The 13,377-nt window shown below is 35.2% G+C and overlaps 1 protein-coding gene across 4 annotated transcripts in view; it reads left to right on the top strand.

The window, feature by feature from the left end:
* CEP290 (centrosomal protein 290) overlaps positions 1-13,377 on the top strand; it is a 95,465-nt gene that overhangs the window by 39,562 nt on the left and 42,526 nt on the right. For 2 of the 4 annotated variants that reach the window (XM_005571825.5, XM_065524643.2), the window contains 5 exons: positions 655-828; positions 6,393-6,504; positions 9,794-9,999; positions 11,232-11,383; positions 13,232-13,343. In XM_005571825.5, the coding sequence (XP_005571882.3) occupies positions 655-828; positions 6,393-6,504; positions 9,794-9,999; positions 11,232-11,383; positions 13,232-13,343 (756 nt within the window). Of the gene's footprint in view, positions 1-654; positions 829-6,392; positions 6,505-9,793; positions 10,000-11,231; positions 11,384-13,213; positions 13,344-13,377 lie in introns of all 4 variants that reach the window. The other 2 variants (XM_045365678.3, XM_065524644.2) reach the window with 1 other exon arrangement.

Here is a 13,377-nt window from a genome sequence, read left to right as displayed (position 1 = left end):
TATAGAGCAACTTAAGAGAACTGTAAGACTGGACATTTCATTTTGGTGTTGATAATAGAATATCTTTTAATAGTTCTGTAGTTGATGAGTAGAACCATGAACCAAGTAACTTAAAGTCCTTGATGTTATTTATTACAGAGAACTATAATAGAAGTTCTCCCTCTAATGTTTCCATCATGTGATCATGTGTACAAAAAGTTTTATTTGGTTATTAAAGCTAGTACGTTTAGCTTACAGTAAGCATAAATAGCTAAGTTGTAAAAGTTACCTATGGTAATGCTAATTTTCCCATTTATCTATTAAAAGGCAGGTTATTTTCTGATCTCATGAAATTTAGAAGAGCCATCCAAAGATATATTCTGAGATATATATTGCTGCTGTTTGTTATGTTTTCTCAAATTAATTTAATTTAATTTTACTATGACAGGAGTTATGAAAGTATATTATTTTTATTATGATTAAGATTTTCAAAGTAGCATACTATATGAAAGAAATTAATGTTATTGCATATTTTTCTGACATGGGAAATCATATATTTTAAAAATGGCTTTAAATTCTGTTTTGCTTTCAGTTGTATTCTCTTTCTCAAAAGTGGCTAGTGCTTGACCAGAAAAAAAGACACCAGCATAACTCAGTATATCTTTATTTACATAGGAAATGGCCATTTTCAAGATTGCAGCTCTCCAAAAAGTTGTAGATAATAGTGTCTGTTTGTCTGAACTAGAACTGGCTAATAAACAGTACAATGAACTGACTTCTAAGTACAGGGACATCTTGCAAAAAGATAATATGCTCGTTCAAAGAACAAGTAACTTGGAACACCTGGAAGTAAGTTTGTGTGACTCTTGAACCTTGTGATATTAGCCATTTTTCATCAATGTCTTTGTGTTTGGGGGGATTTGGCAGATTTTAATTAAAGTTTGACTGCATTTATATAAATTTAACAGAGATATAATCCATGTTATTCATTCAGTTTAGTTATAAATATTTTGTTCCCAAATATCAACACACACAACATATTATCTATTTATAGTGGCAGAATGACTTCCGAATGATTATCTAGATCATTCTCCTTAGGTCACTTGCATGATTTAGCTGAATCAAACCTCTTTCAACCAGACATCTAAGAGAAAAAGGATCATGAAACCGGTAGAATATTGTAATCAAAAGAGGGAAGCACCCATTAAGTGCCCATCCCTTTCTCTTACCCCTGTACCCAGAGCAAACTATTTTTCCGTGGTCCCTGGCTTTTGTTCCTTGGAATGAATGTAGACAACAGTGACTGAAATATTAAGGGCTCTTCCTGGACCATGGATGCACTCTGTAAATTCTCATCATTTTTTGTTGTAGAAATACAAAAACCTAGAGTAGAATATCATAAGTTATAATCTGTGAATATGGACCAGACCCTTTACAGTTCTCTTACAGCCACTTGAGCTCCATACCTCTTACTGAGGACAGAACAAGCTCCTGATTTGTTCGTCTTCCTCATCAGAAATAGAGGCTTCTGGATTTTGGATAATTCTTATCTAAAATCCTCTCACAGGAGTAGCATAAAATCTAATTCTATTAGCTCAAAAGCTTTTGCTGGCTCAGAGAGACACATTCAGTAAATGAAAACGTTGTTCTGAGTAGCTTTCAGGACTCCTACTAAATTATGAGTCATGTTTATCAATATTATTTAGAAGTAATCATAATCAGTTTCCTTTCTGCTGCTTTTGCCAAAGAGAGGTGATTATGTTACTTTTTGTAGAAAATTATGCCTATTTAGGTGTGGTGGTAATTTATGTTTTTCCATTCTCCATGTCCTCTGTCCTATCCTCTCCAGCATGAGAAAGTCCTAAGCAAGAGAGGTCTTGTAGATAATGTATCAATGAGTGATTTTTAAAATTATCATTTTCCCAAAGAATATTTTTCATCTTTCCTCAAGATTTTCTTTTTTTTTTTTGAGATGGAGTTTCACTCTGTCACCCAGGCTGAGTGCAGTAGCCTGATCTCGGCTTACTGCATCCTCTGCCTCCCAGATTCAAGCAATTCTCCTGCCTCAGCCTCCGAGTAGCTGGGATTACAGGCGTGCCCCACCATGCCCAGCTAATTTTTGTATTTTTAGTAGAAACGGGGTTTCGCCATGTTGACCAGGATGGTCTAGAACTCCTGACCTCAGGTGATCTGCCCACCTCGGCCTCCCAAAGTGCTGGGTTTACAGATGTGAGCCACCGCGCCTGGCCCCAGCTATAATTCTGAATATCTCATACCTATCCCTATTGGTGGTGTCTTAGTTTTATTTTTTATTATCTTTATTGTGGTAGCCATTATTCATGTCTCTATCTCCAGTCTTATATCCTCCTTACTGCCACAAGAATGGTCATTCTAGACATGAATCCTACCCTGTGACTCCCATTTGACTCCTTAGCTTAAAAACTGTCAAAAGCTACCAGTCACCTGAAGGGTAAAAGTCAAGTCCTGTACTTACTCATGTCATCTAGAGCAAGAGATGAACTATCTGAGTTTTCTGAGCACAGTGTTCTTATGTATGTTCTTGTGTACATGCTCTTTTCTTTATGTAGGGAACCATTTCTCTCTTCCAGTTGTTTTGCTCAGTGAATTTCTATTCCTGTTTCAAAACTTTGTTAAGGCATTACCTTTTTTTTTTCTTAAGCATTCTTTTTTTAATGGAACAAAGTCACTCTTGTCTACACTAGTTCTGCATCTTATACAGAGGTTTTGTACATAGTACAATGTGTTTACGTATCTGTCTCCCTTAATGGAATATAAGCCTTTTGATATAAGGAACTATTTAATTTGTTTCTGTGTGTTGAGTATCTCCTGTTTGGCACAGAGGTCAAGCTAATACATGAGAGTGATTAGTGGTGGAGAGCCACAGTGCACATGTTGTCAAATATGGTGCTTAGGTAATTGTTGTTGCTTTTTGAGAGGTAAAGATTTATGAGACTAGAGGTGATTAAAATCAGATTTCATATGTGAAGAACAGAATAGATAATAAGGAAATACAAAAACTGGATGGGTAATAAAGCAAAAGAAAAACTGGAAATTTGATAGTAGAAGAAAAAAGAAACAGATGTAGACTGAGGTAGAATCAAGAAGAGGATTCTTTGTTTGTTTGTTTGTTTGTTTTTTGAAACAGAGCCTCACTACATTGCCCAGGCTGGAGTACAGTGGTGTGATCTTGGCTCACTGCAACCTCTGCCTCTGAGGTTCAAGTGATTCTTCTGCCTCAGTCTCCTGAGTAGCTGGAATTACAGGTGCCTACCAGCATGGCCGGCTAATTTAGTAGAGACAGAGTTTTGCCATGTTGGCCAGGCTGGTCTCAAAATTTGGATCTCAGGTAATCCGCCAGCCTCAACCTTACAAAGTGCTGGGACTATAGGCACAAGCCACCAGGCCCAGCCTTTTTTTTTTTTTTTTTTTTTTTAATAAAGGAGACTAATGAAGTTTGAGGGAGGAGGGAAAGAAAATTTAGAGTTAGTAGGGAGAGAGTGATGAAGATAAGAGATGAAAGTGGTAATAAGGGAAATAGTAAAATATCAGGGTAGGTGGGAGGAAAAGATTTGTAACAAACAATAGGATTATCCTGTGAAAAAGGATGAAAGGAAGAAAAAAAATGGATAGAAAGATATTTAAAACACCCTCAGCCTCCTTTTTTCCCTCCTGTGTATTCATAGCATATAAAACTGTAATTATGCACTTTACTTAAAAATATATTATTATTACCTTATCCTGCTTATTTAACCATAACATATCCTCTTTTTAGTCTCGTTACCCTGTTTGTATTATTCTTCATAACACTTAATACCTGACATTGTATTATATATTGGCTTATTTTCCAGGTACTCCACTCAAATATAAGTTCTAGGATATAATTTATTTATCATAGAAATCCATTGCTTAGAGTACCTGGCATGTAGTAAATAGGCATTCTGTTTTTTCAAAGAAAAAATAAAGGAACTTAAGATATATATATTTATGTTATGTCTCCAGCCTTTTTCCTCACAGCTCTATTCTGTTGTACAGAATTACCTACTTTACAATTCCTGTGTTTCAAGGGGATCTCACATTTAACATATCCACAATGAACTCCTGATTACTGTTTCTCTCCTAGTCGTTCTTATTTCAATAGATGTTCAGTTACCCAACCAGCTAGTCAAGGCAGACACTTTAGAGTTATTCTGTAGTCATCCTTTTTCCCTACCATTTTTGTTTTCCAAATGTAGTTTATATGTGTCTTCTTCATCCTCACAGCTATAACCCTTGTCCAAACCAGCAACATCACTCATCTGGACTTCCACAATGTCTTTTTGACTAGTTTTCCTGATTTCTCTATTGACCCCTTTATTCTCCACAGTGCAGCCAGAATGATTGTTTAGAACTTCCTCCTTAAAATCTGTTTTCTTTTATGCATTAAGTTAAATTCCAGTTCCTTGTCTTGGCATGCCATGCCCTGCTTGGTATGGCCCCTGATGGTCTCTCCAACTTCATGTTTTACTGCTATTGACTTTTATTTTTACTTACTCTGCTTGGGTGCTCCAATCCTCCAAATCTTTTCCTGCTCCAATCATTTCAATCATTTTCTCCTCTCAGATCTTACAGTACTCCAAACGCTTTCTTCCTTTGGAGCATCTGGGTTTATAATAAATACTTCGAACCTCACAGTTCAGCTTAAATACCACTTCTTTGGTGGTTAAGATATTCTTCAACCACTCTATCTAAATATGTTCCCTTCTATTGTTCACTGGCTCAGTACCCTGTTTTTATTTTCTTTCTAAATGTCAACTTTTTTTTTTTTTTTTTTGAGTCAGGGTCTCACTCTGTTGCCCAGGTTGGAGTGCAGTTGCACAGTCGTAGCTCACTGTAGCCTTGCTCTCCTGGGATCAAGTAATTCTCCCACCTTAGCCTCCCAAATAACTGGAATTACAGGCATGCACCACCATACTCAGCTAAATTTTTGTATTTTTTTTGTAGAAATGAGGTCTCACTTTGTTGCCCAGGCTGGTCTCAAACTCTTGGATTCTAGTGATTCTCCCACCTCAGCCTCCCAAAGTGCTGGGATTACAGGTGTGAGCCACTGCACCTGCTGATATTGACCTCTTTTTTTTTGAGATGGAGTCTTGCTGTGTTGCCCAGGCTAGAGCACAGTGGCGTAATCTTGGCTCACTGCAACCTCCACCTCCCAGGTTCAAGCGATTCTTCTGCCTCAGCCTCCTGAGTAGCTGGGATCTACTAGTAACGTGCCATCACGACTGGCTAATTTTTATATTTTTAGCACTATGTTTAGTACTATGTTGGCCAGGCTTGTCTCGAACTCCTGACCTCAAATGATCCACCCACCTCATCCTCCCAAAGTGCTGGGATTACAGGTGTGAGTCACCATGATTGGCCAATATTGACATTTTTAATAGGCTTTTTGTTTGTTGCTTATTATCTGCTGCGTTCCACACTGGCCAAATCCTGCCACCCACCCATACACATAGGCACTGAATAGGCAGAACTCTGAAGGCCAGAATTTTGTATTTCTTTTCACTATAAATATCGTCATCTGTCACTGATGACACACTAGGATGCTCAGCAACTGTGTGCATAAAGGAAGTAAGCACTAGTTTGGGAAGGGTGCAAAACTCTTGAGTATTCCAGCTTGGCCAAAATGAATTTACAGCTTTTGTAGCAGAGGCTAATACTCAGAAATTGAGGGCCCTGTATTGGATAACACAGGATTTGGATGATTATTTTAAAATAGTATTTTACATTAGAGAGATATATATATATGGGTGTGTGTGTGTATATATATGTGTGTATATACATATGTAATAGTCTATTCTCATGCTGCTATGAAGAAATATCTGAGACTGGGTAATTTATAAAGGAAAGAGATTTAATTGGCTCACAGTTCCACAGAGCTGGGGAGGCCTCAGAAAACTTACAGTCATTGCAGAAAGGGAAGCAAACACATTCTTCTTCACATGGTGGCCAGAAGGAGAAGAATGTGAGCCAAGCGAAGGGGAAAACCCCTTATAAAACCATCAGACCTCGTGAGAACTTACTATTATGAGAATAGCATGGGGGAAACCACCCCCACGATTCAATACCTCTCACCAAGTCCCTCCCATGACATAGGAGGATTATGGGAACTACGATTCAAGATGAGATTTGGGTAGGGACACAGCCAAACTATATCAGTATGTATATGTATACCTGTATTATACATATATGTATGTGTTTGCATGCATACATGTATTATATATGGAGGAAATTCTAATTTTGTAAAAAACTGGATTGTGAGTTTTAAGGAGATGTTATATAAAGTTAAGACAATGTCATTTTGTGGTATTGGTCTGAATTACAATGTAGTTTCTTAGTGATGTTTTTCCTTTATTCAGTGTGAAAATGCCTCCTTAAAAGAACAAGTGGAGTCTATAAATAAAGAACTGGAGATTACCAAGGAAAAACTTCACACTATTGAACAAGCCTGGGAACAAGAAACTAGATTAGGTAAGTCTTATGACTCTGATAATATTAAATGATTAACATCTAATAATGAATATTTCTTATTTAAAGTTCCTTTTTTATACTAGATTAAAAGGAAGTATTTTGACTAAAAAAAGAACTTTCTGCCTAATAGTTTAACTTAGGTAGATGAATAATCCTTTACTTAACCCCACCTAAGTTTAGTTTTCAGTCCTTAAGTTAGATTTCTTTCTAATGAAATCATGTGTGTTAAAAATTTATGACTAAGCTATTAACTATTTTGAACCATTTAACAATTAAAACTGATGATATTTTAATAATAGCATTATGAGTTTTTTCACTGAGTGCAAGTTATATTAGTTGTATATCATTTGATATTTTTAAATTAAAAGATACCAGGAAACAGCAAAGAAAATTTGAAAAGAAGTTATATTTCTCATAGTTTTACTACTGTATTACTGTATTTTTTGCGTCTATATGTTTACATATTTTATATGTTTTAAATTATTATAAACATTATTCTATACTGTATTTAGATAGTAGTATCAAAAATATTTTTGTGGCTGGGCACAGTGGCTCACACCTATAATCCCAGCACTTTGGGAGGCTAAGGAGAGCAGATCACCTGAGGTCAGGAATTCGAGACCAGCCTGGCCAACATGGCAAAACCCCATCTCTACTAAAAGTACAAAAATTAGCCAGGCATGGTGGCAGGTTCCTGTAATCCCAGCTACTTAGGAGGCTGAGGCAGGAGAATTGCTTGAACCCAGGAGTCGGAGGTTGCAATGAGCCGAGATCGCGCCACAACACTCCAGCCTGGGTAATAAGAGCGAGACTCTGTCTCAAAAATAAATAAATAATAAAAATGAAAAATTGTTTTATTCATCATACTTGTAATCATACTTGTAAATAGTTATGCAATATCCTACTGTGTTTGAGTAATTAAATCACTAGCTTTCTATATCTTTGCTATTATAGTGCCACAGTGAACATTTTCATGTATATCTCACAGAGATATTACTGTCTCAAAAGGTATTGAAATCTTTGTGGCTCTCGTTAGAGTTTTCCATATTAATTTTTCAAATAGTTATCCTAGTTTGTAAGATTTTCATAATGTTATCTCATATATTGTGCTTCATTATTTTCAAATAAATTTGCTGCTTTTGATAATGTATTTTCGTTTATTTGTTTCCTAGACCTTAGAGCTATTCAAGGTTTTTATTACTAAATAGAGCTGTTCTCTTAAATTGGTAATGACATACTTGGTTTAGAGCAGCCTAACATTGGGAAATCTTAGATAAGCTACTTTTAGAAATGTAATTTTTCACTCAATAAGAGATTAAATATGAATTGACTTTTGTGTACTATTTACTTGGAAGAAGACACCATTTAAATGAAGACATAAGAGAGTATTGCATACAATTTTAGTAGGTTCTTTGTATTTTATCATCTTTATTTTTAATAAATGCTGAATTCCCTACAGAAATTCTTTAATGTTTATGTATCTTAATCTCTTCCATATATGGATTTATATCACCAAAGTTTTAAGAGTGTTTCCCTATTCCCTGTTGACCTTATATCTTAGTTTAAAAATGTCACATCATTAGCTTTTTTTCATCTAGGAATTTGTTAGTGTTGAGCTGTTGTGCTTTATCCTCTCTTTAAGAATGCTCCAAACCCAAGAACATATAAGATGACTAATCTGCTTCAGCCCTTGCGATGTGCTTTTCTCTTCTTATCAGAGTTTAGCACAATACAGAATGGAGGAGGACTCCTTTGTATATTGGTATTTATTGCAATACTTTTCTATATGGTGCCTAAGGTTACTTGAATGAGTCTTTATTCCATAATGAACTGATTTACTAATGCTTTTTAGCACCTGTTAGTGATCCATGATTGTTAGTTACTTGATTACTGCTTGCAACAGCTATTCTAAAATAATAAATTTAAAAGATAAATACAGAACATAATAAAGTACTTTTTAAAACTGAGATAGAGACCATTTTTTTTTTTCAGGAAATGTATATTACTTTGAGAAAACTCTATTATAAAACTTGAACTTATGAAGCTGGAAAAATAGGAGAGGGCATTATTGGTATTGTAAAAGGCTGTTTACAAAATGAGTTGCTGCTTAGCTCCTTTAAATAATTGGCCACCCTAAACACATCAGTTTTAAGTTGCTGAAAAGCAAAATGCCCTATTTTGTTTGTTTTTTTCTGGACCGTGTTTACAAAGCAAAAGTATGTTTTCTTCCCCCTCCTCAAAAAATAACTAAGTAACTAATGACACTCCTATGCGATGCCTTTTTATGGTAAATTGACGCTTTTAGTTCTCTTTCCATTTAGCCACAGACTTTTGTGTCCAAAGACAAGCTACATAACTACATATGTAAGATTAAGGCATAACAACTAATAAAAGACTGTAAAATATTTGGTATTAGCGGCCGGGCGCGGTGGCTCAAGCCTGTAATCCCAGCACTTTGGGAGGCCGAGATGGGTGGATCACGAGGTCAGGAGATCGAGACCATCCTGGCTAACACGGTGAAACCCCATCTCTACTAAAAAATACAAAAAACTAGCTGGGCGAGGTGGCGGGCGCCTCTAGTCCCAGCTACTCAGGAGGCTGAGGCAGGAGAATGGCGTGAACCCAGGAGGCGGAGCTTGCAGTGAGCTGAGATCCGGCCACTGCACTCCAGCCTGGGCGACAGAGCGAGACTCCGTCTCAAAAAAAAAAAAAAAAAAAAAAAAAAAAAAAAAAAATATTTGGTATTAGGTCTGTACAAAGACCTAATAATACTCATGATTAGACAAGATTATATTTTGTAGAATATATCCATCATATGGCTTCAGATTTTACTTTTCAGCTTGGCTCTGTGAGACTTTAAAAATCAAGTCATTGCGCTTATATTCACAAAGTCACATTGCTTTACTGCACTGCTTCTCGTACAGTTTATCTCCTTTCAGTAAAATGTTTACTTGCCATTTTTAAAATTTCTTATATGGGACACTTCTGCACTAAGTCCTTTATATTGTTAGTTCCACAATTCTGTGAGGAATAGGTTTTTTTTTTTTTTTAATTAATCATTTGACTTATGAAGAACATTAAATTCCACAGAGATTAAATGGTACAGTGGTATAGGCATCACACAGGCAGGAAGTAACAGAGCTAAGATTAGAGTCCAGGTCTGATAGAATTCAGAAAGTTGATGTGCTTTCCATGGAACTATAATGCTTTCTTATATACAACATCTAAAATATCTGAGGTAATTTTAATATAAACAACATGAGATTGACTTAAGTATTATTGCATATAGGTAATGAATCTAGCATGGATAAGGCAAAGAAATCAATAACCAACAGTGACATTGTTTCCATTTCAAAAAAAATAACTATGCTGGAAATGAAGGAATTAAATGAAAGGCAGCGGGCTGAACATTGTCAAAAAATGTATGAACACTTACGGACTTCATTAAAGCAAATGGAGGAACGTAATTTTGAATTGGAAACCAAATTTGCTGAGGTTTGATATTATAAGTTTTATCATACAATTAGAGAATAAAGAATTAGTCTTGGTAGACATTGTATTATTGTTAAGAGGTTTGTTTGTATCTCTGAAATAGCTTATTAATATAGTGCCTATGTTTTGTGTAATAAGTAAAAGATTTAAATATGAATTGTTTAAAATGAAAGCAGATATTTCTATAAGTTCTTGTTTCTCACCAATGTTATATTATTAGATTTAACGTATGAAATGTTATTTACTAAACAATGGAATTGCCTTTCACCACCATCCCTTCATTTAACAAATATTTATTCATTGCCTATTACATGTCAGACCCTGCGTTAGGACTGGGAGTATAGCAAGAAACAAAATAGACAATAATCTCTACTTTCAGGGACTTTACATTCTAATTGGAGGTTTTATATATTTTTGATGTGGTCAGAATCATTAAACTGCATGGCAGTAAGTATAGTTTGCAAGTATTTAACAATTTATGATTAAACACAACTTTTACAGTGTTTGCTTTCCTTGAGATTTAATATATTTTCAAAGCATTTATATCATTTTTGTTTTAACTATGTCACTAAATCTATATGAGTAAGATTTTATTAACTCATTTGAATTTATTTATAGATGATATAATTAAAGTAAAATATAATGAGCAGATTGCGTTCTAAGCAAAGTAAGAATATTGCAAGTTCAGATATTATTAGATAATGAGTTGCCTAATAAGAATGACTTTTTTTTTTTTTTTTTTTTTTGAGACGGAGTCTCGCTCTGTCGCCCAGGCTGGAGTGCAGTGGCGCAATCTCGGCTCACTGCAAGCTCCGCCTCCCGGGTTCACGCCATTCTCCTGCCTCAGCCTCCCGAGTAGCTGGGACTACAGGCGCCCACAAATGCGCCCGGCTAATTTTTTGTATTTTTAGTAGAGACGGGGTTTCACCGTGGTCTCGATCTCCTGACCTTGTGATCCGCCCGCCTCGGCCTCCCAAAGTGCTGGGATTACAGGCGTGAGCCACCGCGCCCGGCCAAGAATGACTTTTGATGGATTGGAATATAACCAGAGTCTCCATAATTTGTTTCTGATTCCTTCATCTTTTTACTCTCCTTCAGTCTGTTCTTAACACTTCACACTCAATATATGTGGACTAAGGCCAAGTAAAGAGGATTGCAGTACTTTAAAAGCTAAATTACAAAAAAACCTCACCAAAAATTGATGTATCTAAACATTTTTTGTTACATTTCCTTAGCTTACCAAAATCAATTTGGATGCACAGAAGGTGGAACAGATGTTAAGAGATGAATTAGCTGGTAGTGTGAGCAAGGCAGTAAGTGATGCTGATAGGCAACGGATTCTAGAATTGGAGAAGAATGAAATGGAACTAAAAGTTGAAGTGTCAAAGTAAGTGCATGTAAACATTTTAGTCGTTTGACTAGATGTATTTTCTTTAATTTGTCTTTAAGAAACCCGACTGCAAGTATATAATTCTTAGTAGTAATTGATACTGATTTCTTTTTATAAAAACAGGATTAAGTAATATTAAGATTGGTTTTAACAGGGTTAAATAACAGTATTGATGAGAATAATGTTGTTAAAGAGGAAGTGACCTCTCTAGATTTACATTGTTTAGAGTTCAGGAATATTACTGTAGAAAGGTACAGTTCCTCCACATATGGATTTTTCTGGGGAAGGGGTGATAGAGGAGGAATGGTTATTTATTGTATTTAAACTTAAGTTTCTTCATTTTAATAAGGAAGTAATAGTGCCTCTTCTACCTGTTTCATAAGGTTGCTGTAAGAATATAATTAAAACTTCAGATTTTGATTTAGTTTACATTTATCAGGCATCTACTATGTATTAGTCAGTGTGCAAGGTATTAAACATATATTGACTTGTACAATTGTACTTAACCTTGAGGTTATATTTTTGTTTTCAGTTTACATGAAGAAATATGCCGAGCTAGTTTAGAACACAAAATATATATAAGGAATAAATACTGTGTGCTGGCCAGGCGTGGTGATGTGCACCTGTAGCTGCAGCTGCTGGGGAGGCAGAGGCAGGAGAATCACTTGATCCTGGGAGGTGGAGGTTGCAGTGAGCCAAGATTGCACCACTGCACTCTAGTCTGGTGACAGAGCAAGACTGTCAAAAAAAAAAAAAAAAAAAAAATGCTGTGTGCCAGCTATATGCTGTATGTTCTCTCTTTTGTAATTAGGTGATACTTCAATAGAAAAGTGTAAGGAGCACTTAGTTATCTCTCAAGCATAAATAGTAAAAATGTTTTATGGCCTACTTATAAAAATATAACCATTCCTTTGGAGCCTTGATAGTTCTCTTGGGAATATCAGTTTTTCACATCTTTTTCACTATGAAAGACCGTTTTTTGAAAAAATTGATCCTTTCTTCTCATGGACCTCTTTTGATATAAACTAACTTATAATAGTTCATTTTAATCATATTTTGTTAATCATTAAACTGGCAATGAGAGCCTCTGATCAGTATAAGGAAACCTACCTTATCTGTAACACTGAACTAAAATTATTCTAACCCAAAGCAAAGAAACTTTACATTTTACTTTGCCTGTATTAGCTTATCACAGTATTCGTAAGGGAATTTGAAGGACTTATTGCCATTAGGCTATCTTTTTTTTTTTTTTTTTGTAGTTTTATTAAATGCATGTTTTGTTTCTTTTCACATTTCTGATAACTTGTAGATTAAAACAAATCAAAACATACATTAATCCATCTAAGGATCTTAGAAATTTTACATTTCTGTATTCTTAACTGTGTGATGGTATTAGATAAATGTACTAAATACCTTATCCTAGCATATTCCAAATTATGACAATTAATGTTTTATGGAAAAAAGTGTGGGAACAGAAGTTCTTTGGCTATATACATTTGGAAAATGCTATATATAGTAAGTATGATTTGAGAAAGCTATATATGATAAAACCTCTGAGAGTACTGAATATATGTTAGGAATATTCAAAGGGGAGGAGGGATGTTGGGAACGAAGTTTTTTTTTTTATATAGCAAACATGATAACCTCTCATGGAATTATGTTTCATGAAACAGTTTAGGAAATCCTGTTTTAGTATTTCATAAAAAGAAGATATAGATGCTGAAAATGAATGGCTTTTTGGAAATCAAAAATTTTCTAGACCTTTTTGGGTCTAGAAATTTTGAATTTTGGCATTTATTTAGAAAGTGTACTTAATTGTTCCTGAAGTACCTTATCATTTCCTAGACTGAGAGAGATTTCTGATATTGCCAGAAGGCAAGTTGAAATTTTGAATGCACAACAACAATCTAGGGAAAAGGAAGTAGAGTCCCTCAGAATGCAACTGCTGGACTATCAGGTATGTGCAATATTGGCTCTTCTATATAGAATCC

This window comes from Macaca fascicularis, chromosome 11 (assembly GCF_037993035.2).
Source record: "Macaca fascicularis isolate 582-1 chromosome 11, T2T-MFA8v1.1".
Taxonomy (NCBI): domain Eukaryota; kingdom Metazoa; phylum Chordata; class Mammalia; order Primates; family Cercopithecidae; genus Macaca; species Macaca fascicularis.
Note: the sequence above shows the minus strand (reverse complement) of the source record. Positions and strands in the feature narration are given on the sequence as shown.